We start from the raw sequence: 27,008 nt of genomic DNA on the forward strand, positions 1-27,008 counted from the left end.
ACGGGTAGACAATTAACCAAGGGATAATTTAGGGCCAGGTGGTCTTAAGACTTTTGGAGAAAGCTGGTCCTAAGCTGGGTTTTTAAAAAATAGTTAAGTACAAAGGCGTGCAGAGCTATATTCTAGGCAGGTAAGTGGTATCTAAATGAATGAATCAATGAATGCATGAAAGCATTTAAGCTATCAGGAGGACAATGAGTACTCTGGTTTGCAGGGGCTTCTTCATGGAGGCAGACTAGACACACTGGGAATTGTCTTTATCCAGCATGGATGAAGTGTGGAGGGACATTATACAGACTTTAGAGAAATGTGTGGCAGTGAATGGGAAGAGTCTGGCCACTTCACTAAGAAGCCAGTGAAGGGTTCTTGTTAAGTTTATCACCATTATACCTCATTCTGAACTTGAGAGAAAGGTTTATAAGTGCAAAGTAATACTCTGGGAAGGTTTTCAAGCAGCGCTCTATGAAGGGGACCTGGAAGGATGGAGAATCCAATAGGGACCCATTAGAACCAAGGCAGAAAGGCCTAAACCAGGGTGGTATGGGTACAAAGAAAGTAAAGACAGGAGTGATTCATGAAGGCAGAGCTTTACAATGGACATGTGTTGGAAAAAGGATGGTTAAGCCACTGTTCTGTTATTCTGTAGGACACTGATGGCACCTTGGATGAAAATTTGGAAGCGGATCGGGTTGCAGGCTCGGTCTGGGGTAAAAATGATGAGATGAATTTTATTATTTATTATTATTAATTTTTTTCTTTGGGGAGAGAGAGCGAGCATGCAAGTGGGGCAGCGTAGGAGCACAGGGAGAGGCAGAGAGAGAATCTTAAGCAGGCTCCATGCTCAGCTCAGGGCTCAGATCTCTGAGATCATGACTTGAGCTACAATCAAGATTCAGACACTTAACCTACTGAGCTACCCAGGTATCCCAATGAAGTGAATTTTAGATATTTTGAGTTTCACAGTATTTCGGATTAAGTGTCTGTATCCCTCCCAAATTCGTACATTGACATTCCTAATCCCTAATGTGAGTGTATTTGGAACTGGGTCTTTTGAGAAATAATTAGATTGGGAGCGTGTAGACCTGAGGCACGAGCTTAGTGCCCAAATAAAGAGGAAAGATGAGCTCTCCTGGCTGTGTGATGATGCAATGACAAGATGGCCATCTACAAACCAGAAAGTGGGCTGTCACCAGACACGAGATTTTCTGGCACCTTTGCCTTAGACTTTATAGCCTCCAGAACTGTGAGAAGTTAATGTCTCGTTTAAACCCAGTAGTAGGTGGTGTTTTTATTATAGCAGCCCAAGATAATGAAGGCAAAACAGATGGTGGGACATTCACGTAGAGATGTTTAATAGAGCTATCTATGAACAGCTCCAGCTTAGGAGGGAGGGAGCCTAACATGAGAAACCAAGGCTGCATGGGAACAGCAGGGAAGAATGGCTGGCACATTAGGGCTCACCTACCACACAGGCCAGAAGGAAACTATGAAGGCAACCAGAGAGCAACCAATGGAAACTAAAGCATAAAATATAGAGAACATAACATTGGGAAAGTCAAAAGAGGGTAGTTTCGACAAGGATTGTGTCAAAACAGCTAAGGATGTGCAGGGAGAAAAAAACTCAGCTAGGTTGGTTATTGGGGTCATGAGTCCCACTAGTGGGGTTGAGGGGACATTTTTTCAAGCAAGCAACATGAGCAGAAGTCAGGCTAAGAAGAAATAAGTTGGCATTGAAGAAATGCATGAAGAATGTGGACTTCTACAAGTGATCTAAAAAACAGTTAAATCTATCTCCTGTGCTACCCACTTCTCCAATTAGAGAGGTCACAGAAACCATAATGCAACCAGGATAGGCACGATCATCTCTGCAGAAAAGCCTCCCTGAAAATGGACTCTCCACCCTGCTCTGTGCTGTATCCCTAGAATGGCAATACAAAAAGGTATGAGAGCTGTAGTTTTAAGGGCAATGTGGCTAAGAAGGCAATCAGAAAATACAGAAATGGAACACATGGGGCTAGTTATCCAAAGCACAGAAAATATTTATTGATTTTTAACAAGTGTAGTACTTGTTCTTACCAGTTTAAAGATTATTTGAGTGAGAGAGACAGAGAGTACGTGCATGAGCTCGTGCACAAGTAGGGGGAAGGGGCAAAGGGAGAAGGATTCGCAAGCAGACTCTGCACTCTAAGTGCAGAGCCCTATGCTGGGCTCGATCTCAAGACCTTGTGATCACGACCTGAGCTGAAACCAAGAGAGGGATGCTCAACTGACTGCACCACTGGGCACCCCTGAAATACAGAAAATATTTAAAGTGAAGGAAAATAAAAACAAAATACAAAAACTGTTGAGATGAGTATTTGAAGGCAAGTTGTTTAGAGAAAGTTAAGTTGAAAAGTTGAATAACAAATGACTTTTTGCTGGATGCATCGTGATGAGTTATTAGCTGAAATGCAGAGAGGAAAATAATCCTCAATGGGAATTTATGGAAATACTTCATCCACTCCATCAGGCAGCCTCATCAGAAAGCCCCCATGTCTCACTTTCCCTAATGGTAAAACGAATGGGGAGTTTCTTGCCAAATATTTCACAAACCGATTTTTATCTTTGGATCACTGAGATTTTATGGTAATAGGTATCATTCCCAGGAGGTTACATGCATAAAATCAGAGAGTCAACATGAAATGCTGAGGAAGTTAACATCTGGAGATCACAAATCACGGCCCTTTGTGTTTTCCCACTAGAATCTAGAATTTCAGGACTCATTACTTCTAGCTCACCTCTTTCATTATGTCACTGGTACCTCTTTCACCCCACAACCCACAGAGATAAGCACTAAAATCTATTGTGGCAAATTGGAAAAATTAATATGTTGCTTTTATACATTTTAAAATTGGACTTTGGTAGATTTAGGTGCTCAGATAACCTATCTTTGGAAATAGGACAACCAAGACACCACAATCTCAGGTGGGATAGGGAACCCAGAAACCAAGAGACCATGATAGACTAAAGAGAGTAAGACTTTACAGTCAAAGAAAGGCAATTATCATATGATATCCCTGATATGAGGAAGTTGAGAGGCAATGTAGGGGGTCTGGGGGGTAGGGAAGGAAAAAATGAAACCAGATGGGATCGGGAAGGAGACAAACCATAGGAGACTCCTAATCTCACAAAACAAACTGAGGGTTGCTAGGGGGAGGGGGCTAGGGAGAGGGTGGCTGGGTTATGTACACTGGGGAAGGTATGTGCTATGTGAGTGCTGTGAAGTGTGTAAACCTGGCAATTCATAGACCTGTACCCCTGGAGCTAATACATTATATGTTAATAAAATGATAAAAAAGTTTATTTATTTATTATTATTATTTTTTAAAATATTTTATTTATTTATTAGAGAAAGGGAGAGAGAGAGCGCACAGGCACAGGCAGGCACACTGGTAGGCAGAGGCAGAGGGAGAAGCAGGCGCCCCGCCGAGCAAGGAGCCCAGTGTGGGACTCGATCCCAGGACTCTGGGATCATGACCTGAGCCAAAGGCAGCCGCTTAACCAACTGAGCCACCCAGGTGTCCCGATAAAAAATTTTAAAAAAAGAGAGTAAGACTTTAGGCCTCACTAATCTCCTCACTCAGAGGTTGCTTATTGTTCAAACCTTGGTATTCTTATCTGCAAAATGGGCCATGATACCTCCCTCTAGAGACTTCTTTTAAGGCCTAAATGAAATATAATATATATGAAGAGCCAGACATCCATCAGGACTTAATGGTAACTGTTTTTTTTTTTTTTTAGGATTTTATTTATTTACTTGACAGACACATCACAAGTAGGCAGAGAGCCAGGCAGAGAGAGAGAGAGAGGAGGAGGAAGCAGACTCCCCGCTGAGCAGAGAGCCCAATGTGGGGCTCGATCTCAAGACCCTGGGATCATGACCTGAGCCGAAGGCAGAAGCTTTAACCCACTGAGCCACCCAGGAGCCCCTAATGGTAACTATTTTGATCATCCATTTCCAGATAATTTCCTATCAGGAGAGAATCTGTTGATTAGCTGATATATGTATTCTTCTTAGAAAGACTGGAAAAAGAGCTACTTGGTAGTTTCAGTTCTTATAATAAATTTCTTTATTTTTTTAATTTTCTTTTTTTTTTTTTTTGAAGATTTTATTTATTTGTTTGACAGAGATCACAAGTAAGCAGAGAGACAGGCAGAGAGAGAGGGGGAAGCAGGCTCCCCACTGAGCAGAGAGCCCGATGCAGGGCTCGATCCCAGGACCCTGGGATCGTGACCTGAGCCGAAAGCAGAGGCTTAACCCACCGAGCCACCCAGGCACCCCTATAATAAATTTCTAAACCAAGCGCAGTAAACAAGGCTTTGGGGCCAGCCAGAGTGAAAGACCCCACCAAGTTATGGCCACACTAGAGGATGAACTCTCTCTACTTGTGGAGGAATGGACACACTTTACACATATTCTGAAGCCCTCACAGCTCACCACCTCAGTGCTGTTCCACAAAGGCGCATTAATTAATTGATTTCCGGGAACCTGTTCAACAGCTTCCCACTTTACAATACTAGTGTCTTGCTGAGACTTATCACAATTGCCTCATTCAAAGGGTTAGCTTCCGGCTAAGACTTACAAAGCTTGGTAACAAACTGCTTTCTAAAAAATAAAACTATTGGCTTCTTGACAAAACTTCACCAACTGATGGTAGGAAGTCACAGTGTAGTCCAGTCCCATCAAAGACCTAATCAAAGCTAACAAGTCCATGGAGAAACCAAATGACATATAATTCAAAGAACATTTATAACTGACTTTGACAGAATCTCATCACTTCAGGGTAATAAAAGGTCATATTTGGGGATTCAATTTTAAAGAATTGATTGGTAAACATTTAATTGCTTTGACAGACATTAGATGATTCTTTCTGTGGCCAACTTCCCTCATAATTAAGTCTGGCTTAAGTTAATATTAAAAGTCCATTTTGAAGCCATAAACACCTCTGCCATGCAGTGAGTAGTCAGAGGTGAGGCGACAGGCAGATATGCAGGAGGCCATCAAGAGTCAAAGGGCTATTTAAAGAAAACCCAAGGGGTGCCTGCATGGCTCAGTGGGTTAAAGCCTCTGCCTTCGGTTCAGGTCATGATCCCAGGGTCCTGGGATCGAGCCCCACATCGGGCTTTCTGCTCAGCGGGGAGCCTGCTTCCTCCTCTCTCTCTGCCTGCTTCTCTGCCTACTTGTGATCTCTGTCAAACAAATAAATAAAATCTTAAAAAAAAAAATAAAGAAAACCCAAGAAGTAGGTACCTTAATGAACTCTGACCCTAAAACTGAGGAGCTAATCCGATCCCCAACCCATGACTCTCCCCCTTATTTTCGTACAGGTTTTAGATTCGCTTTTTCTCATGTTCTGGTGTGTAAAACACAAGGTGGAAGACATACAGTTAACGGAGGTGGGATAGGTAATGGGAATGGGTCACTAGTAAGGCTCTGGAGATCAGACTACCTGAAGGGAAGAAAGAATGGGAACCCAAAGAGAAATGGAGGGCCAGAAGAGACAACACTCTAAAATAACCCTGCTTTCCTCAGGGAAGGGTCCCAGCTAAGTATCAGAAGAAGGAACCAGGATGGAGAAAGACAGGGAGACAGGATTAGAAGCAAGCACAGAAATGCTAAGAAGGCTGGGTACCACAAGAAAGACACACCCAGTATACAGAATAAACAACTGTAAGAAAGTAAAATACCACAGGCTTTTAAAACATGGGTAGTATAAATTCATCTTCTGCCCTTATCTCCTCTTCAGTTAATACTCCAAACCTTCAGCAACCTTGCGACTGCCCAGATACCCTCCATTTTAGGGCACAGCTACCTCGCTTTGTACCCCAGTTCTACAGTGTATTCCATCAGCCCTGGAGTCTTCCTGGATACCAGGAGAGTGGGACAGAGCTGAAGGACAATCAGCTCAGTCCCTGATACACGGATGTACCAGGTCTTGCACCAGGTACTAAGGAGGTGAAGATACCGATGAAACAGCAGTCATTCTTCAGAGGAGAATGATCCATTCTGAGAAGCCAAGTGGTATGACATAAGGGCCTGGGACTGAGCGTCGGAGGACCGAGTTGATATCTTGCCTATGCCTCTTAAATAATGGAGGAAAAGAAAACCCTGCAACCTCATGGAGTCTCAGTTTCTTCATCTGTGAGTTAAGAACAGAATGACTCCAAAGGGTTGGCAAGAGCATCCATTAGGAACCAAAGGCTTCCCCCCATTATCCACCCAGAGTTCCGGTATTTCTACTTTAGCGCTTACTCATCTCTCAAGTTCTTCCATTCTGGGACCTCCCTGAGGTGGCTGCTATGAGTAAAGGACAAGGGAGAGGTTAAAATTAAAAAAGAAACCAAAAAAAAAAAAAAAAAAAAAAAAGGAAAAGGTCTCTAAAACCATGTTCACATCCTACCTTGAAGGGTTTCTTCAGAGTTAGCATCAAGACCATTTAATTTATTTAATTTCTTCTCATTCTGTTACTCTCCCAGCAAGATGTGAATGTTCTTCCCCCATGAAACTCAAACACTAGAGCTGTGCGCACCTCAGCACCACCTCAGTCCTCTTGAAACACACACCCAGAGCCCCTAAGGGGAGGGTGATCCTGGCTAGTTGGGGCCTTAACCTTGTGGCCTGGGGCCTGGCTGAGGTAAACAAAGGCATGCGGGAGCAAGGAGAAAGCCATACAGCTCACTCTCAGGCGGCAGGCAGGGTTGGCAAAACATACTGTAGTAAAAATGGCAACTCACCGAAGTGACTGAAGAGGTCATATGGCCGAGAATGAGGGGAAAAACGGGAATGGATCCATTAAGTGCCCACACCCAAGTCATAAACAATAAGGTGTACAGCACTATTTAAATCAACAAAGAACGGTCTCTGAATTATACTCTGCAGGAGAGACTGGTTTAAACTTAATGAGCTCCCAGTACCTCAGAATTCCACAAAGCTGTTCAAGTGAGGTAAAAAGCTAACAGGGAAGCATTTTTCAAGACTTCAGTTCTCCTCATGGTAACACATACACAGACTTCTTGACTGGCTCAGTACCTATAGGTTTTGAATGACCAGTTCCCATCTCCTGACCAGGAAAGGCTGATTTTCTAGGAATATCCTCTTTCCACGAAATTAAATAAAACTCTCTCAATTCTGTAATTCTCAGTTTTAATTCATACTTTAAATAGCTTTTTGCTGATATATGTATTTTTTTAACCTAAAAATGTGTCTATGGCTTGAGAAATCCTAGAGTCTTGATTATAACATTAAAAGTACTTACTGACAAGGTGAGTTGGATTTCTTTATGATTATAATTTTTGGAAATCCTTTTCTTCAAAGCTTTTATGGCATCTTTTGGCCTACAGCAATAAATACAGTGAAATCATCAATTAGGCATTGCTGAAAATAAGCACTCTTTGAAAAGTAATGTGCATTGTGGAAAGAGGAGTAGCTAAGGAGAAGACCAAGGCCCTGATTCTGCAACATCTACCACCTTGAGAGAATCAAACAGAATATTTACATAATAGTATTACCTAGAAAGCACTACATGTGAAATGCATTCATATCCCTATCTCTCTATCAATGCACAAAACTGGTTTACAGGAAATGTAATTCCCAAAACAATGAAGGTTACCATTTTCGAGTAAGACTATATCCTGAGCACCCCCCAAGGTAGGTGATATGGGAGGAGTTATGACTAATTAGGTCAACTACCATTTTACATTATAAAACAAAGGATTATGTAAAAGTAGAGGATCAAAGTTTACTTTGAGGTGGTAGAAAGGTACAAACTTCCAGTTATAAGATCAATAACTCCTGGGGATATAAGGTATAATATGATGACCATAGTTAACACTGCTGTATGGTATATTTGAAAATTGCTAAGAGTAGACACTAAAAGCTCTCACCACAAGGAAAAAAATTTTTTTTGTAATATAAGGTGACAGATGTTAACTTATTGTGGTAACCATTTTATAATACATGTAGGTCAAATCATTATGCTATATACTTTACATGCTAATTATATCTCAATAAAACTGAAGAAAGAATACAAATCCTTTTTACATATTACCTTCCAATTTTGTCTGTGTTTGTATCGGTAGAATTTCTATTATGTGACAATTACACATGCTTACATAGAATTACAACTATTATAAATATATAGATATTATCTACATTTCTAAAGAATTGCATACAGAACCCAATATTAAACTCTTAGAAAAGTTTAGAATAAAGATATTTTTTTGAAAGGAAAAGTTTTATTTTGAGATTCTGTTTTTGTATTATCAACGAAGAAATGAGTATTATCCATGAAGAAAAGTTTCAGAGGAACCAAGTATGGTAAACAACATTATAGGGAAAACAACATAACCGCCTCAAAGAACTAACCTTAATACACTCAATTAATATAGTCAATAATTAAATGGAATGCTTTCTTCATCAACAATCAACATAAACTAGACCAAACCTTTTTGCTATCAGTTATCACTTGAATGTGCTCAGGAAAATTAACAGAATTGTATCCCTTACAACAACTTGTAATTAGACTAAAATCACAAATAGTTGGCCTTAATGATTTTTAAAAAATCTTTAATTCCTTGAAGTTTAAGAAGTGTAACAAAAGACAGCACATCATTTAAGAACACAGCATGAAGGTGGGTGAGTGAACATTAAGAAAAAATTGTCTTATAATGAGGAAAAAAAAAGATTGTTAGATTATTTCCTGGTTAATAATGACAACTGCGCAGGAAAGGTCACCACCAGGAGTTCACTAGCTTCTGGAAAGTATTTTTCAGTTACAGTAGCATAAAATACTGGCAATCAGAGTAGGGGGAATTTCTAAAGAAGGAAACAATTCTGCTTTCTTTAAAGAAAAAGGAATTGGAGCTTCACAAAGACAAAATTTATAACTATTAAAGAAAAGGCAAAGAGAAAAATTATAATGGATTCTCAGATATTCCACATGCTGAAATAAGCAGCTGTCTTTACATTTTCATCAGACAGGTCTTTAAAGATTTTATTTATTTATTTGACAGAGAGAAATCACAAGTAGGCAGAGAGGCAGGCAGAGAGAGAGAGAGGGAAGCAGGCTCCCCGCCGAGCAGAGAGCCCGACGCGGGACTCGATCCCAGGACTCTGAGATCATGACCCGAGCCGAAGGCAGCGGCTTAACCCACTGAGCCACCCAGGGGCCCCAGACAGGTCTTTAAAAGATAGTGATGCCCGAGGCGGGGATGAAAACATTCAACAAGAAAACCAAAAAGCGTAAGAGAAAAAGTGCGGTGGTTCTGATGTTTCTTATCAGAGACAAATGCGTGTACCACACACTGTACTCACCCATCGTGGGCAGTGTTAATAATGTCACAGATGTGCATAAACTGGCCCCAATCTTCAGTCTGAACTCCAGCAAATGTAGCCTTTTCTGCAAAGAAAAAGCTCTTGTGTTGAGTCTGAGCTACAGCAGAATGAAAAATGTCTGGTCTTCCTGAAATAATCTGCCTGGGGTTCACTAACAAGTACCATTAAGTTTATATTACCGAAAGGCAAAGAGGGTTGTTTTGTTTTGTTTTTTTTTCCTGAGCAATTCCCAGTAATTCGGGAATCAATCAGAACTCATGTTCAGAGTGCTACCATTACTGCAGTAATGAATGACCAATTAATAAAAGCTGCAGACACAACACCCGGCGATAGGGCCAGGACCGGTTGGCTAAATGTCCATCTGCTAGCCTTTCTGAAGACAAGCCCCTATTGAGCAGCTACCTACAAAGTCAAGTGCATAGTGCAAAGTATTTTATCTTATGCAACTTCATTTAACCCACTGTGACAGATGGTGAAACAGAAGTTCAGAGAAGTTAAGGAAATTACCCAAGGCTACATAGCCAATACAAGGTAGAACTAGCATTCTAATTCAAATTATTTAATTTAAAAAAAAAAATGTCATGGTGGGGAGGGGGGCATGTTGAAAAAGAAAGAGATCAGAACTGAAATTGTCTGTGTCCTTGAGAATTAGAGCAAGGTCACTCCTAGCACCTGAACTAACCAAAGCTACCCCAGGCAGACCTGAATGCTTCTGAAACCCAAACCATCAGATATTTTCCCCTCTCCACACATTCTCCTTAAGAACACAAAATGCCACCTGGGAAGAGTAATAGAACATAACCTAAATGAACTTAATATATTCCCTTCATCACAGGAGAAGATCCTCAGCATAAAATCATCAGGTCTAGTGGGGAACGGAGAGAAAGTTAAAAAGGATAATGAAGAGGAAAGAATAGGGTTAGGCTGGAAGAACCCCAAAGCTTAACCTGCTTCCGATCTAGGAAAAGATTTATTTGAATTTGGCATTCGAAGACAAATCTGACTAACTTTGTGTTGTATAGACACACCTTGTTCCTTCTGCCAGATTCCCTGTTCTCCATTCCTCACACTTCCTCCCACCTTCCCATCTTCCTAGAAAACTCCTATTCATCCTTTAAAAGCCATGACAAAATTTCTCCCTTTTCTGAAGTTTTGAGTGTTTTGCAGTTTTCTTGCTTTGCAAATGTACCATACTGTAGTTACTACATAACTGTGTCCGTCTTCCCTACACATTCCCTTAGGGTTGAGACCACGTCTCATCTTTGCTTCATCCAGGCATATAGCTGACAGTGGGCAAATATCTACAGTATTAGATAATTCATCAGCCTATGAAGATGCAGTCTAAATCTATTTCTGCTCAAAATTCATTTTAATATCCATAGGAATACAGCCGGCCACAGTTTAGAAAGCATTGTGCCCCTCAGTGATAGTCACTCTCCCCATCTTCCAAAGATGGGAGAACCTTACAAGGTTCAGGTTGAGTGGTGTGTTCCCTGTTAACTGAACTGCAGGCAAAACTGTCCAGACCTGAGTCTCCCTACTGTAACCCCCAGGTTCTCAGTTCTTAGGATTTCATCACCCCCACTAAGTTCCTGACATTATCACGCTTTGCTTGGCACCCACAGGCACTGTGCCACACCCGGTTCCGGAGGGAGGACTGGAGGAGAGCAGAAGGAAGGGAGCTCCCTGCTGGTCAAAACAGTCCAGTCCCTGGTTTCTGCTTCCCACTTCGTTATTCAGAGCCACAGTTGACAGGACACAGGCAAATACATGCGTGGTCCCCCCCAGAGGCCTCTTGTGACACCCCCACCCCCCGACCGCTCCCCTACTCCCCGCTTGCTTCCTTCACTCCAGGACTGGGCATTTTCATTCTCTTTGTTTACCCAGAAAAAGTAACTCAGGTTGTTAAGGGCTCGACCCCAAGAGAAAACTGGTTTAAAGGGACCTGCCGCTCACAGTGAAGTCACATCACGCAACCTCCCTGCAACCTCCCTGAACCCGTCTTTCCCTACCCTGTAAAACAGACAGGGCCACACTCGGCCCTCCAGGGAGTAGCGAACTTGACCGACAACTTTCTTCTGGCTCAGAAGTTGGCCCTTTCTCCTCGCACAGGCCGGAACACTCCACACCTGAAGCCCGTGCGTGCTTCACCTGTTCGGTCCCACGCCCCAGGAAGCACCAAAAAGGCAGGCAGATTTTAAGGAGGGGATCCGGAGGGGGGGGGGTGTCAGCCATAAAGAAATGCCTCAAAGGGGCCAGCGATTGGGTGGGTGGGATTCGGGTGCCCTGGGAAAGTTGCAGGGGGAGGGGAAGGATTTTCTCAAACTTGGACGAGGCCGAGAATGGAGTCAAGCGGGAAGGGGACCCCCGGGTCCCCCAAGCCTGCCTCGGCGTCTCCCTCCCCCGCTCTTTACCTATGAGGTGGCCCACGGAGGTCGCATAGGGATCCCGGTGACTCTTCCCAAACGCCATAGTAGCCCCCACCGAGCCGGGCCCAGGAAATCCGCCTCCACCGCTCTCGGGCTCCCGACTCCACCCGCTCGGTGCCCCTGGCTCCTCCTCTTCGGCCGGGCGCTTCCCGGGATCTGCAGAGGCTGCGCGACCTGCCCGACCGCTGCGGGGCGCCGGGGCACCCGGCGTGGGGCGCGGGGGCGGGGACACGGGGACGCCCGCGCACCTGCCACGTGCCCCGCGGGAGCGGCGAGGAGGCGGCGCTCCAGGCCGCCGCGGGGTGTGGGCGGGCGGCAGCTGCCGCGTGGTGTGTCCGCGGGGGAAACAGCCGGGCTCGCGCGGGGCCGGGGGACCCGGGTGCGGTTGTGGTCCCCGCGGAACCGGCCGCAGCTGGGGGGGGGGGCGTGTCACAGCTTGGGGATGAGACACCCGTGCTCTGACACCGCCGTTTACTGGTCAAGTTCCTGCTCTTCTCTGCGCCTCCTGCTCCCCTTTGTAGAGAAGGAAATGCGGGGTTACTAACACAAATCTCAGGATTATGGTGAGAATTAAGGATATAAACCGCTTAGGTCGGTGTCTAGGACCCACAAAATAAATATTCAACCACTGAATGAATCGAGTAACTAGAACTACTTCCTACCCTCTCCCTCAGCCCCAGATATCTTGAGGTGTGTTCCTTGTCCTTTAGAGGAGGTGACACATGGGAAGAGGGATTGGCTTCGAATGTAGGGACGCCCCAGGAGCCGGCCTCCTTTGTCTCGCCTCTATTTCCTGAGGGACTACAGGGCGCCGCCGAGGAGGCTGTGGGTTCCTAACCCTCCCTCCCTCCCTCCTGGGAGCTGTGTTTTCCAGTAAAGCCGAGGAGAGGAGAGGGGCTTTCCTCCGGCTCCGGCAGGGAGTGTGTTTGGCTGCAGAACTGCTTTGGAATGTAAATCTGAGCCTGAGCAGTCCAAGCCCTTTCCAGCTGCCTTTCAGAAGCGGAATTTCTTTCCTTCTCCTGTGCATTCGATTAACATCTGATTAGCCATGTTAACCATCTCCAGTGATGCCAAAGACTGCTCAAGTGTCACAGGTGATGGGCTTCCTGTCCCTCCGGACCTTGCTTTTTGCGGTCAGCTTGGGCCAGTGCTACAAGGCCTTCTTTGGCCTTGGAAATAGTGACTAAAGAGATCAAAGAGGGCTTGTTCTGACTTATGCCCTTAGTCTTAAATTTTAAAATAGACGTCAAAACCAATTGTAGTGGTGCCAAGGGGTTAACCAACTGGTTTTTTTCTTATTTCTGTTATTTCAAATTTTTCTTGACCTAAGTGAGCCAATACCTGGGATTCTAAAATCTAGAATGAAATCTCTTTATTGTGATGGCTTTCCTTTTGATGGGTTTGGTCCTACCTGTAACCGATCTACTCCACCTGCTTATCCAGGGTGAGTGGCTGTTTGAGATGGTGCCAGTTAGCCACTTACTTAGTCGTAACTACAGCCTGCTGACACTGTTGAAAATCTCTTTTGTGACATCACCCCACCTAATCTCCAATCCATGTTTTAGATTCCAGAAAGATACTTTACCTTCTCTGAACCCTCACTCAAACAATCTTAAAGAGAAAGTCAGCTTTCGTGTAGGCTGCTGGTGGTGTCAGTGGCCTTCCAACGGGGATCGAGAACTAGGAAGGAACCAACCATCTGGACAGTTTTTTAACATAATTCTGCTACTTCTTATGGGAGAGATTTTTTTTTTTTAATTTTCTTATGTTACAGAATTGAGGCACTGAGAACAGGAGAAATTACACCAAGAAGTATGTTCAGGATGTTATGGCTAGGTAAATGGAACCAGGATCTCAGCTATGCCTGGGGAGAAGTGTTTCTCTCCCCATATAAGGATGTTCTGGTGGATGCAGTCTCCTTTCTCTGTGCTCCGCCACCTTCTGCAAGATCCCCCTATGTCCTAGGGGTGCAAATTAACTCAGGCAATGTTAATATGGTCTGGGAGCAGGACAGTAGGATTCACAACCAAGCTAAGGTCAGAGAAAGGGGCAGAATCCCAGAAAGAAACAATGGTAAAATTTCTGGATACCAGAAGCAAAACTCTCACCAAAATTTCTATTCCAAAGAACACTTTTATTTTATTTATTTATTTTTAAAGACGTATTTATTTATTTATCTGAGAGAGAGAAAGAGAGAGCGAGCTTGAGAGAAGAGAGATCAGCGGGCGAAGCAGACTCCCTGCCGAGCAGGGAGTCTGATGTGGGACTCGATCCTAGGACTCCAGGACCATGACCTGAGCCGAAGGCAGTTGCTTAACCAACTGAGCCACCCAGGCGCCCCAAGAAGTAAATTTTTAAAAAAGATTTTGTTTGTTTATTTGACAGAGAGAGAGAGGGAACATGAGCAGGGGGAGTGAGAGAGGGAGAAGCCGGTGCCTCGCTGAGTAGGCAGCCCGATTCGGGGCTCGATCCCGGGACTCTGGGATCATGACCTGAGATGAAGCCAGACACTTAACAACTGAGCCACCCAGGTGCCCCCAAAGAACACTTAAAAAAAAAAAGATTTATTTCTTCATTTGAGAGAGACTGAGTGGGTAGAGGAGCAGAGGGATGGAATCTTTCAAGCAGATTCCCTTGCGGCTTGATCTCCAGACCCATGAGATCATGACCTGAGCTGAAAACCCAAGAATTGACACTTAACCAACAAAGCCACCCAGGCGCCCCTCCAAAGAACATTTTCTAAACATGTATTTAGGGGCACCTGGGTGGCTCAGTGGGTTAAAGCCTCTGTCTTTGGCCCAGGGTCCTGGGATCCAGCGCTGCAAGGGCTCTCTGCTCAGCTGGGAGCCTGCTTCCTCCTCTTTCTCTGCTTGCTTGTTATCTCTGTCAAATAAATAAATAAATACAACGTAAAAACAAAAACCCATGCGTTTATATGTAAGTTAGAATGCGAAGTGGAAGTGAAGAAAATAACCTTTATTTAAAGTATGTGAAGTACCTGGAATTAGAAATCTATCTGAATGTAGTCTCCACATTCCTGAAGGCAAGTGGAATTCACTTTATTTTTACAAAAATGTCATCTGAAATTAAGAAAAATAAAGCTAATACCTAGCTTGGCTAGAGCCTGAATAATGAGTGCCTGATTCTAAAGCTCATATTGCCACTAGGTAAATCTGCTCAATGACTATGACACCCCCCTCCACCCCAAAAGAATCTGTTTGATTCTAAGAGAAACCTCTCGAAGAAGATAGGAATAGGGGCAGTCATATACTTCGCTGGTACAGAGTCCTGTTGTTCTTTCTGTACTTGTTCAAGAATGCTATGTCTTCTGTACTAGAACTATATGCTAGCTATGCTCTAAATGCAAGCATTATCACTTAATCCTATCATAAGCTCTATGAAACCAGTAACATTATTACTGTTTTACAGATTATAAAAACCAAAGTACACAAATCTTTCACAGAGTCACTTGGCTAGTGAGGGGACTCTCTGATGCACTTCCCATTAGCTATCCTTCTTCCCCCGATCCCTCACTTTCGGGGCACTTCTCTATCCTGCACTCCTTTTTCTGACTGCTATTTCTCATGATCTCCACTGGGATTCGTTTTCCTCTCTAGCCTTCCACAGTTCCATGGTCTGCCTTTTCCTCTTTCCTCAGGGTAACTTCTCCTGGTCGCTTCTCTAGTCTTTTCTGACCATACCAAGGGAATTGAGTTTTTCTTTTCTTTTCTTTTCTACACATAGATTTGTGTCTTATAGCCCACAACACTCTATATGACTTCTTTGTTTAGGATTCTGTTCCCTGCCTCTGAGATGTAAGTCCCCCAAGGGAATAGGACCCTGTTGATAGGACTTGCTATTCAGGCACTTAACAGGCCCTAAGGAATGTTGATGGAATACATAAATGGCTCTCTTAAATCTTGAACTTCTCTATTCTTTCCGAGATCCAGTCCTTAATTACCTCCTGGATGCCTTGTCAGAGCCCTAACCTTAATATATCTAGAATTATACTCATCTGCTTCCTCTATCGCCTCAATACCCTATCTGACATTTTTGAGGAAGGGAGAAAGGCAGTTATTGATGCATTAGAGTCACATGGATTGCTGTAGCAAGTACTGATGTGTCTCAGTACTGTGTCTCAGCCTCAGAGACTCTGATCTCACAAGCCTGGGATGCATCAAGGGCACCAAGACTTTTAAACATCCCCTTATGGGCTAATGGTACCATTACTCCACAAATAAAATATCTTTAAGTTGTCCCCAACTTTTCCCTTTCTGCCAGTTATTTCGTTTCAATACCTCCCCTCTCCCTGACCATGTGTTCTTTATATCTCTATCTCCTTGTTTTTTTCCCTTTACGGACACCGATCAATCTGGCAGTTCTTAAATGCCATAAGCCTTAATACTGTTTAGGGATGAAATTGGACTGAAGCCTGAGTTTTCCCAAACATGGTCAAGAACCTGAGCATCTATAGATGTATTATTTAGCTTTAAAATTTACTGAGGCACCTGAGTGGCTCAGTCAGTTAAGTGTCTGCCTTCAGCTCAGGTCATGATTCCAGACACCTGGTGTAGAGTCCTACACTGGTGTCCCTGTTCTGCAGGGAGCCTGCTTCTCCCTCTGCCTCTGCCAGTCTCTCTCTCTCTCTGTCTCTCATGAATAAATAAATAAAATCTTTAAATGAAATAAAATTTACTGTCTTTTTTTTTTAAGATTTTATTTTATTTGACAGATAGAGATCACAAGTAGGCAGAGAGGCAGGCAGAGAGAGAGGGGGAAGAGGAAGCAGGCTCCCTGCTAAGCAGAGAGCCCAATGCAGGGCTCGATCCCAGGACCCTGGGATCATGACCTGAGCCGATGGCAGAGGCTTTAACCCACTGAGCCACCCAGGCGCCCCAAATTTACTGTCTTTTACACAAGAATTTACCCATTATTTTTGAAAACCAAATATACAAACATATATGTTGACTTTATATCCACAGTTATTTTTAATATTTTTTAATAATTTTTTAATATGCTCAGTCTTGGCCACTCCTCTTCTGGAAATTACCTTCAAAGCTCAGCCCTCCCTCTCTTCCAACTCTTGGGATCACTTGTATCAGCTTCCCATGAGAGGGCTACTTTCCCCAAGCCCCATGCCAAGCACTTCTTTATTCTATGTCTGTGGGCTTTCAGCCAAACTCAGAGACCCAAGGTGAGAGTGGACAAAGCACACAAGATTGGTGGAAGCTAACCCTTGTTACTTTTTACTGGGTCAGCCACCAAAGTGCTTTGGTGTCTCCAGTAAGCCTCGTAATAATCTTACAGATTAAGAATCATTCCTGTTCTACTCACTTCCCTAAAGTTACTCAGAATCAGGGGACGCATTTGGTCTTGTTTCATTCCAAAGCTTAGACCCTTTTCCGGTTTCATCTCACCGCCCCCCAGAGAAAGGATTACGTCCTGGATCTCAAGGAGGACCTCCAGCATCCTGCCCAGTGGTCCTCATCCAGCAGTGACAAGTAGGAGTGTGTTGACTTTAAACATTTACCCTTGCTCCGAAATTGAACTTTAAATCACCCAAGTGCTTTCATTAGCTTCTCTCCTCATCTTCTCTCATCTTCCGGGATAAAAGGGAATCTGTTGGCTGAATTCTGGTGAACCTTAAGATCCATTTTATTTGGAAAATAAACTAAGGGAACCAGTATTTTCATAACCCAAGCCAACTGTCTTTCTGTGGATTTCATGATCTCATCAGTTCACACTTAACTCATTTGGGGTTTGTAATTTAATTCCTGTGTGTTCTTTTGAAAATCTAGCTCAGATGTGCAAGTCAGCTCGCCTGGTTCAAATCCCAGCTCTCAGATGATAAAAATAATTCCAACTCCATAGGGTTGTTTCAAAAAATAATGAGATGATGAACGCATGCACTTAAAATGGTGCTTAGCATGTAACAAAGCTAAATAAATATTAACTAGTTATCTTTTCTTTTCCCCTTCATCCAGCCTACCAGGTGGCCTGAAATAGTGAGGCTTGGCAATATCTCCCTAAACGTCATGTTTAAATGTGTAGGTGTTACCTGTCTGGGAAAAGAGGGTCCTATTAACACTCACTAACGTCATCACACATTTAGTTTTTATTAGCACATTATGAATAAAGTGTAATCTGTTGAACAATTTACTTGAAGAAAGGTGTTGTGGGAATGGAGTTCTGAACAACCCAGAGACTCAGAAATGGGATTTCCAGCTGGAGTCGAGGAAGGGAAGGCCCAGGGGGCTGCTACTGGGAGCTTCATTCCACAGGAGAGCCTTGAAAGAGGAGGTAGACAGCAAGGGGAACAGAAGCATTTCATTTAGATGCCAAAATTGGTTCAAATTCCATTGCCACTACTCATCAACTATGGCCTTGGACCAGCAAATCATTCCTTCAGAACCTGTTTCCTCATCTAGAACAATGGAGCTAATTCCACATTTCTCAAAAACTGGGTCCAAAGATTAAATGACAACATTTGAACACCTTTAACAAATGCCTTGGCATATCACTGGGGCGCACTCATTGTTGAAGCCCAAAGCCTAGATAAAGTAGGCTCCTATTCCCTACTTTCTACCGTATCATCGTGGTTATGCCCTTTATGACACTGATTGTGATCTGAAATTGTCTTGTGCAAGTATTTACTTGTCGCCTGTTTGCAAGCCTTACTGTTGCCTCCCTGGTGCTGCAAAACACACCCTCTAGCGCTCTGCATTGTCTGTGAGCAAGACCTGCCCCTGAGAGCAGACCCACCCCAAAAGATGAATATTTACTCCTACATCCACACTCCCCATTCATAAGGTCCCTTTCAAATGCAAATACTAAGGACAGAGGGCTCTCGGTTCATCTTGCTTTCCCCCTAATACCACTTGTCACCGCTAACTGTGCCTGTTTCTTTTCTTTTTTTTTTTTTAAGATTTTATTTATTTATTTGATAGACCACTATACCACTTGTCACCGCTAACTGTGCCTGTTTCTTTTCTTTTCTTTTTTTTTAAGAGATTTTATTTATTTATTTGATAGACAGAGATCACAGATAGGGAGAGAGACAGGCAGAGAGAGAGGAGGAAGCAGTCTCCCCGCTGAGCAGAGAGGCTGATGTGGGGCTCGATCCCAGGACCCTAGGACCATGACCTGAGCTGAAGGCAGAGGCTTTAAACCACTGAGCCACCCAGGCGCCCCTGTGCCTATTTCTTGAACACACTTCCTCTCTTACCTCCTGTAATGGGATGGTGCACTTTCCTGGACTTCTTCTCCCTCTAGCAGTGCTATCTAACGCCTTCCTCTCCATGCTGGCCACTCTTTACCCTATTCCTCTGTGTCACTGTCTTTATAGCACTTAGGAGTATTGGAAATGGTCTCATTTCTTTATTTGCATGTTTATCGTTGTCTTCCCCTCATCTGGCTCTGTGAGGGCAGAGAAAGGTCTGTTCTGTCCATCATTGCATTACTCAGTACTTTCCATAGTTCACTGAACCTAAAACGCCTTCTGTTGTAAGATGCCTTGTTGTATTTTAGCGACTACTAAAGATAAAAAGTTCTGAATTAAATGATGACTTCCTGCTTCCTTATCACTTAGAATGTTTATATTTACTCAAATAACCCCTTGAGACTTATTAGAACTAGATTTTTTTTTTTTTAAACACAGGACCTCTGCTTACATAAGAAATGGAAAATGTAAGCAAAATAAATTTAAGAAAGATTTCTTTTTCTTCCCATACAGGATCAAACTCTCCCGGCTCACTCTTTGACTTCGAGATGTCAGTGTGTCAATGCATTTTCTAGCACCATGTCATCCTCTGGGCCATTAAGAGCACTGGGAACACAGCATTTCTTAAGAGTGCCCCTCACACTCTCTTACTATTTTTTCTTAAGCTGTTGACACCTATTTTGCAAGTTTCAATGGTGGTGCTTTCTTTTCTTTTTATTTATTAACTATTTTTTTAATTATTTTTTTTCAGTGTTGCAAGATTCATTGTTTATGTACCACACCCAGGGCTCCATGCAATCCGTGCCCTCCTTAATACCCACCACCAGGCTCACCCATCCCCTCACCCCCCCCCCCAAAACCCTCAGTTTGTTCCTCAGAGGCCATAGTCTCTCATGCTTCATCTCCCTCTCCGATTTCCCCCAATTCACTTCTCCTTTCCTTCTCCTAATGTCCTCCATGTTATTCCTTATGCGCCACAAGTAAGTGAAACCATATGATAATTGACTCTCTCTGCTTGACTTGTTTCACTCACTATAATCTCCCCTAGGCCTGTCCATGTTGATACAAAAGTTGGGTATTCATCCTTTCTGATGGCTACATAATATTCCATTGTGTGTGTGTATATATATGTATATACATACTATACACACACACACACACACACACTCACGCACCATTTCTTCTTTATCCATTCGTCTGTTGAAGGGCATCTTGGCTGTTTCCACAATTTGACATTTGTGGCCATTGCTGCTATGAACATTGGGGTACATATAGCCCTTCTTTTCACTACATGTGTATCTTTGGGGTAAATACCCAATAGTACAATTGCAGGGTCATAGGGTAGCTCTATTTTTAGTTTTTGGAGGAATTTCCACGCTTTCTTAATCTTACCAGAAAGTGTCGGGGTACCTGGGTGGCTCAGTTGTTAAGCTTCTGTCTTTGGCTCAGGTCATGATCCCAGGGTTCTGGGATCGAGCCCCATATCAGGATCAGTGGGAAGCCTGCTTCTCCCTCTCCCATTCTGCCTGCTTGTGTTCGTTCCCTCTCTCGCTGTGTCTCTCTCTGTGAAATAAATAAATAAAATCTTAAAAAAAAAAAAATCTTACCAGGAAGTGTCAATGTAAGTTTTTTTTCAGACAAGAAGCAGGACTTGCTCCCTCCCCAAATGGTCCTTAAATAGATTTGGGACCAAAACCTCAAGGTGTTGCAGTGGTTTTGTGAGTCCTCAGCAGTAAGAAGCAAAGTGTACATGCCCAGGCAATGGCAAATACATACACATCTGCTGCCTGGTGAGAAATGATAACACTCCATTGTTGTAAAAATGCATCAGAAATGTTAAAATATGAGAGGAAAAGAAGAGAATATCTTAGAATTGTTGAAATTCCCTAGTAAAGAACTTTATAGATAATTGCTCAGTGAATGAATATCTGAGTGGAAATTGTGTTACTGCTGTGTAAGGCAACCAAAGTCTAAAATAAATTACGTGAGAAAGAAATAAATCCCATGTATCAAGGAATTATTCCATCTGCCTTTGAATTCTGGAACCAGCCATGATTACTTGATGATGATTATAATTCAATCTAGAGCAGGTTTTAAACTGTGAATGTACCTTATCTTCCAATCTTACTTATCATTCATTTTATCTTAGAAGTTTACTGCAGTGTGCTTTAAATTATCTGCTTTTTAGAAGCTATCAGTATTATTTATATTTTCAATAGGGTGCCCTAAATTTCTTGTGTATGGAAAATCAAATGCATTTTATTTTCCATAGGTAATTTTTTTTTACCACAAGAGGGCAGCCTTGTTTAACTTATCAAATTCTCCCAACCACTTAGCGGGGGAGCCACATTCTGGCGGTATGCTTCACTGAATGGGGAACGAGGGCTCCAGGAACCCCAATCAGCTGTGTTTCTCAGGGGTTTCACTAAAGGCTAGCTGCTCCGCAGGAAAGCACAATGATGCTGCTCGTTGTTTTATTTTCCTGAGATCTCACATTGGCAGTAAAACCTGGTCTAACAGTAAAACCTGGTATTCTTTATTTAGCAGGCAGATAGGGGGTCTACGGGAGGTGGTTGTTTGGGAAAATTGACATGTATCAGGGATCAGGTGGCTGCAGGAGGGGAGGAATTAATAAAAGCCATGTACAGGATGTGAACTTCTGGATGACAAATACATATCTATAGTTGTGCAAACTTTGAAATATCATTAAAGCCTACCTGGAGAGGCTACATCATTAACAAGGTGTGAAGTTGGGGCACCTGGGTGGCTCAGTCAGTTACATGGCGTATAACTCTTGATTTTTGCTCAGATCATGAACTCATGGTCATGGATTTGAGCTCTGTGTCAGGCTTACCGCTCAGTGGGGAGTCTGCTTAAGATTCTTTTCCTCTCCCTCTGCCCCTCCCCCTGCTCATATGTACAATCTCTCTCTCTCTCTAATAAATAATAAAATACAGTCTTTTTAAAAAAAGAAAGGTGTGAAGTTGAAGATGGGTTTAGCAATGGAAGTGTGTCACAATCAGTTAGCATAGCTAACTAGGAAGACAGGAGAGCATCAAACCTTTTATTTTACATCCTTATTAAATCACTTATTCATTCATTCCTTCACTTAGCACACATGATTGAATTTTAACACACAGAAGCATAGCACGAACTTCTCAGCTAGCGAAACTGTCTAGTAAATGATAATTGCAATTCAGTCTAAGTGGTGACTAAATGTGTGGACACAGTAGCACTAGAGCACAGACTGGGAACTAGCTTTGCATGAAGGATTAGGTACCCACGTGGATTAAGGGTCTGCATAGTGTAGGATTAGAGCCAAGTCTGTTATTAGGCCTGAGCACAAATAATGCAAGGACCAGGAAGGGAAGAGAGCTCTAGTGAGTCTGGATCTCACAAACTCTGTCCCTAATTCCTTAATAGGGAGAATTTTGCTTTCGGAGCTTTTCCATCCCTATAGGGGTGAAAGCAGTTATGAAGGTGTGCCCAATGTCCTTCACAGTCAGCTTTGCTAACTGAGCTATGAGAACATTTGGCAACATTCACTTCTTCATTCTTCCCTTTTTTTTAAGGTTTTATTTATTTATTTGACGTAGAGAGAGAGATTGCGCAGAAGCAGGAGGAGTAGCAGGCAGAGGGAGAGAGAGAAGCAGGCTCCCTGCTGAGCAAGGAGACCCTTGTGGGGCTTGATCCCAGGATCGTGGGATCATGACCTGAGCTGAAGGCAAAAACTTAGCCGACTGAGCCACCCACTTCTTTAATCGATAAACACATAAGGAATCAGTGGTCTGTGAAGGAGGTAAAATCCAATCTTTGTGCTCCAAGTACTCACAAGTAAGGAAGAACTTGTAAAATATTTCTTTGTGCAGATGGAAAGAAAATTCAGTTTTCATCAAGTCCTAGTGATTACAGCTTTTCCTCATTGGCTTCTTTTCAAAAGAGTATCAGGGGGAGCCTTGGGATGCCTGGGCTGGAGGTGGTAGAAATCACAGTATTTCATATTAGTCTCAGCCCCAGGTTAGAAGGTGAATGCTCAGACGTGTTCCTTACAAAAGCATAGTAAAGGGGTGCCTGGGTGGCTCAGTGGGTTAAAGCCTCTGCTTTCAGCTCAGGTCATGATCCCAGGGTACTGGGATTGAGCCCCGCATCGGGCTCTCTGCTCAGTAGGGAGCCTGCTTCCTCCTCTCCCTCTGCCTACTTGTGTCCTCTGTCAAATAAATAAATAAAATCTTTAAAAAAATAAAAAAACAAAACAAAAAAAACAAAAGCATAGTAAAACAACAACATTAATTTCATCCCAGAGCCAAATAGAAAATGCTTTTCAGAGCGTGTCCTGTTTTGCTATTTCTGTATCAAGGCTCCCCAACATGCTTGGAGGTATGTTCCAATTCACGGAGGGGGATAAAGAGTTATTAAAGAGATAATATAGGGTAAGTATCACTTTTAAGTGAATTAATTTATATATTATTCACAAAATCATCTATATACATTTAAATGCATGTCCATTTATTCAGTCAATAGTGTGCATCTGTCCCCAAGGACTTAACTCTGAGCCTCCTAAGGCCTTCAGTCTCAGAGCACCTGCTATACTCCTGAGCCCTTCCTGAGGAAACCCACATACAGAACATTTCCCTGCTTTAAACTTGGCCATGTTCTAAATAAGAGCTCAGGAGACACCTTCTGTAAAAAGCCAGATAGTGAATATCCTAGGCTTTGTGGGGAACTACTTTACTCTGCCTGCCCCTGTAGTATGAAAGCAGCTATAGACAATACACAAACGAATCCAAATCCAAAAAAACAGGTGGCAGGCCAGATTTGGCCCGTGGGCCATACTTTGCAGATCTCTGTTCCAAATCATCGGATGCTACCATTTTTGCTAATTAATTAGACTAGGAAAGGGCACTTGAGGAAAGGGTAGCACATCTGTTAGCCAGTCTCCAGGTGATAATAAGCAGCCTTGAAAGGAACCTGGCATGAGATTTTTTTTTTTTAACAGATCTATTTATTTATTTTTTTAAACAGATCTATCTATTTTTTCTTGATCTATTGATGGAAGGATGGATAGTTCGATAGCCAATAGACCGATTGATTGATCAATAGATATGGATAGATAGATGATAGATAATAGATACAAAAATTATTACTTGGATCAGTCACAGAAGGAGCCAAAGTAGTCAGCACGTATCAGTAAACCAAAACCAAAAGACAGAAAAATGATATCCAGGTAGAGGGTTGAGTCGCAGGTTAAGGATACCACCAGGAGAGAATCGGAGAAGATTACCACCGGTGGGGGTTGTCAAACTTTGGATGCTAACTTCCTGATAAGACAATGGGTCTTGAGAATTGTGTGTCCTGAAAAAAATTCTTACAGTTTTGAATCCATATTCCAGCTTCAGTCTGGCCACGGCTGAGTTCCTGGGGGAGACTTCCATTCTTCTGAGTTCCAACACGTAGCCTCACGGCTGATTTCTTGTTGCTAGAGGTAAATTCAATGAATCCCTGTTTCTGGGAACTCCAAAGAGCCTAGCTGACACCATCCTCTCTCTGCCTGTCGGTCGGGAATCCGAGTCATACATCAAATATTCATCACCAATATGGTGGGCTACATTAGGAGGTTTCTCCGTTAATCATCTGTTTTATACTTTTCCTCGAGTCTTTGAATGGAGTAAGACTAAGTAAAACTTCCCTTGGAAAAGCACAGACATTTTCTCTGGGGGCATGTGACGAGGAACAAGCATGACTGTGTATCCCCTTCAGGCCGTTCTGTGCTGCTCAGTGAGGCATTAGGGCTCCATATGGTGGAAATTGTTTCATGACAAGTCTAGTTCATTCCAGTTGTTGCTTCTTTTGAAGTTCTTGGGGGAAACCTTTCATATTTCTCACCTGAATGCAGTGAAGAATTTTGGGCTGCCTGGGAACAGGTTTAAAGGAAGGTTACATTATTAATCAATACTCTTTTATGTCCAGTTATCCCTGGCCAGAGATGAGTCCTTCACATCACTCTTAACAGTCCCTGGAATTTAATTCAACCCTTGTCATCCCTGACAGTGTTTTATGGTCCCATTCTCTGGCTGCCAATCTTAAAAATAACAGATTTGGGAAGAGATTTTTGTCCTTTTCTTCCACAAAATGGAAAAGAAAGCACAATTTTTGCAGCTACTCAGGATAGAAAGGTATTTTATTTTTGAAGGAGGCTTGGATATGTTAACCTCTCTTTTTTTTCCAACAGCTATGCTGAAGGGTATTTTATTTCACTGATTCATTCTTATTCTTAAGGACAAAAAAAAGTTTAGCCAGTTGCCAAACATTGCATTAAACAAGGCATTCCGCATTTGGAAACTTTCTTACAGATCGGAGAGTATACTGAAATTATTAATATGAATCCCTTAGCTAGCCCCTCTTGAGAGCAGGTGAAAATAGACAACATTACTATTATTCTTTTAGGGACAAAACTACATTAATAACATACCTAAGATTTGCAAAACTGCCATGTACTAGACACCAAGGCACAGAATACTGATAACTTCTCCAAAGTCATGTAGTAAGCATCAGGTACCTTTGTTTCTAGTGTATGTAACCACCGCACCATGCTGCTTCCAGAGTTATGCCCATAAGCTCGGGCTTCAGAAAACCTAAGAGAATTCTCCATGTGCAAAGCATGGAGATCTGAAGAAGAAAACCCGTGTGAGCAATGAGATACCTGATCCTTCTGAATTTCCATTTTTTTCTGTAAACAGGAGAAATACACTCCCCTGGGTTGTGTTTTAAGTAACAAATCAGACAGTCAATCCCACTACATGAGAGCTTCTGTGAGTCACCTTCGTGGTGAGGTTATGGATCAGAAAAGGCTGTTCAAGGACAGTGATATGGGGGCGCCTGGGTGGCTCAGTGGGTTAAAGCCTCTGCCTTCGACTCTGGTCATGATCCCAGGACCCTAGGATCGAGCCCCACATCGGGCTCTCTGCTTGGCAGGGAGATTGCTTCCCCCTCCTCTCTGCCTGCCTCTCTGCCTACTTGTGATTTCTGTCTGTAAAAAAAACAAAAAAAAAAACAAAAAAAAACAAGTAAAATCTTATAAAAAAAGAAAAAAAAAAAAGGACCAGTGATGTGGAGATAGACGGAGGCCTGTGGCATTCCCGTGTTTTACACAAGGCTTGTCTTTTCTTTATAGAAAGCTATGTTCCATGCTGCTCACATGGCTGTTTCCTGTCCTAATTAATTTTTGAGCTCTCTGTTGGATTTTAATTACAGACCTATTAATTCATGAGAAGAGCTGACAGATGTTGTAGGTTGGTCATAGCAAATTAATAGGCAGGTGCTGGGTAGAAAGTCCTGGACTCTTCAGTAATTGACTCAGAGAAAATCTTTCTACTTAGAAGTAGGACGCTCAGCCCGTAATCTATTTCATTACCTGGAGCAGCATTTTTAGAAACTGAGGCTGAAAACACTGATCCCAGCGCTGACTTGCGTTTTCCACTGGGGAGGGGAAGGTGCATGGGGGGCATTTTGGGAAGGAATGGGGATTATATTGGGCTGGGTCACTTGAAAATAGACTTGAACAAAACCCCCTGGAATGACATAAACACCATGGAGGCATTTGTCTTCAAACCTCAATACAAAACTCTAGAGAGAGCTCATCTCCAGAGAGTTCCCTTTTTGCCTTAGAACTGAGAAACAAAGGCAGGGAAATGGTCGAATTTATTTTTTTCCCCAAAGCCCACATGCAGTTCTGGAACTTTGTCCCCTTGTTAGGAGGAGAAGCCATACCGAGGAAGCTAGAGTGCAAAAAAAAAGTCCCTATGCCCCAATGTGAAGATGTCCCTGCTCTGGCTGTCCTGGCCCAGCCCTAGGAGATGGGGACATGAAAAGTGACAGAGTTGGTAGGTCTCTTCCCATTAGAAGCAGCTCTGCCCATGCCTGGTACCTGAGGGCAATCTACAGAAAGGGGAGAGAGACCCTGCCGATACGAAGACATTTTAACACTTGT

The 27,008-nt window shown here is 42.9% G+C and overlaps 1 protein-coding gene across 1 annotated transcript in view; it reads right to left on the reverse strand.

Moving 5' to 3' along the window:
* The window catches only part of TOM1L1 (target of myb1 like 1 membrane trafficking protein), a 66,133-nt gene extending 54,174 nt beyond the window's left edge, over window positions 1-11,959 (reverse strand). The window contains exons 1-3 of the mRNA XM_044248642.1: window positions 11,788-11,959; window positions 9,353-9,437; window positions 7,296-7,374 (exon numbers count right to left, since the gene is read on the reverse strand). Of these exons, the coding sequence (XP_044104577.1) occupies window positions 7,296-7,374; window positions 9,353-9,437; window positions 11,788-11,845 (222 nt within the window). The 5' untranslated portion in view covers window positions 11,846-11,959. The remainder of the gene's footprint in view (window positions 1-7,295; window positions 7,375-9,352; window positions 9,438-11,787) is intronic.
* Window positions 11,960-27,008: the final 15,049 nt, after the last annotated feature.

This window comes from Neovison vison, chromosome 5, assembly GCF_020171115.1.
Source record: "Neovison vison isolate M4711 chromosome 5, ASM_NN_V1, whole genome shotgun sequence".
NCBI lineage: Eukaryota > Metazoa > Chordata > Mammalia > Carnivora > Mustelidae > Neogale > Neogale vison.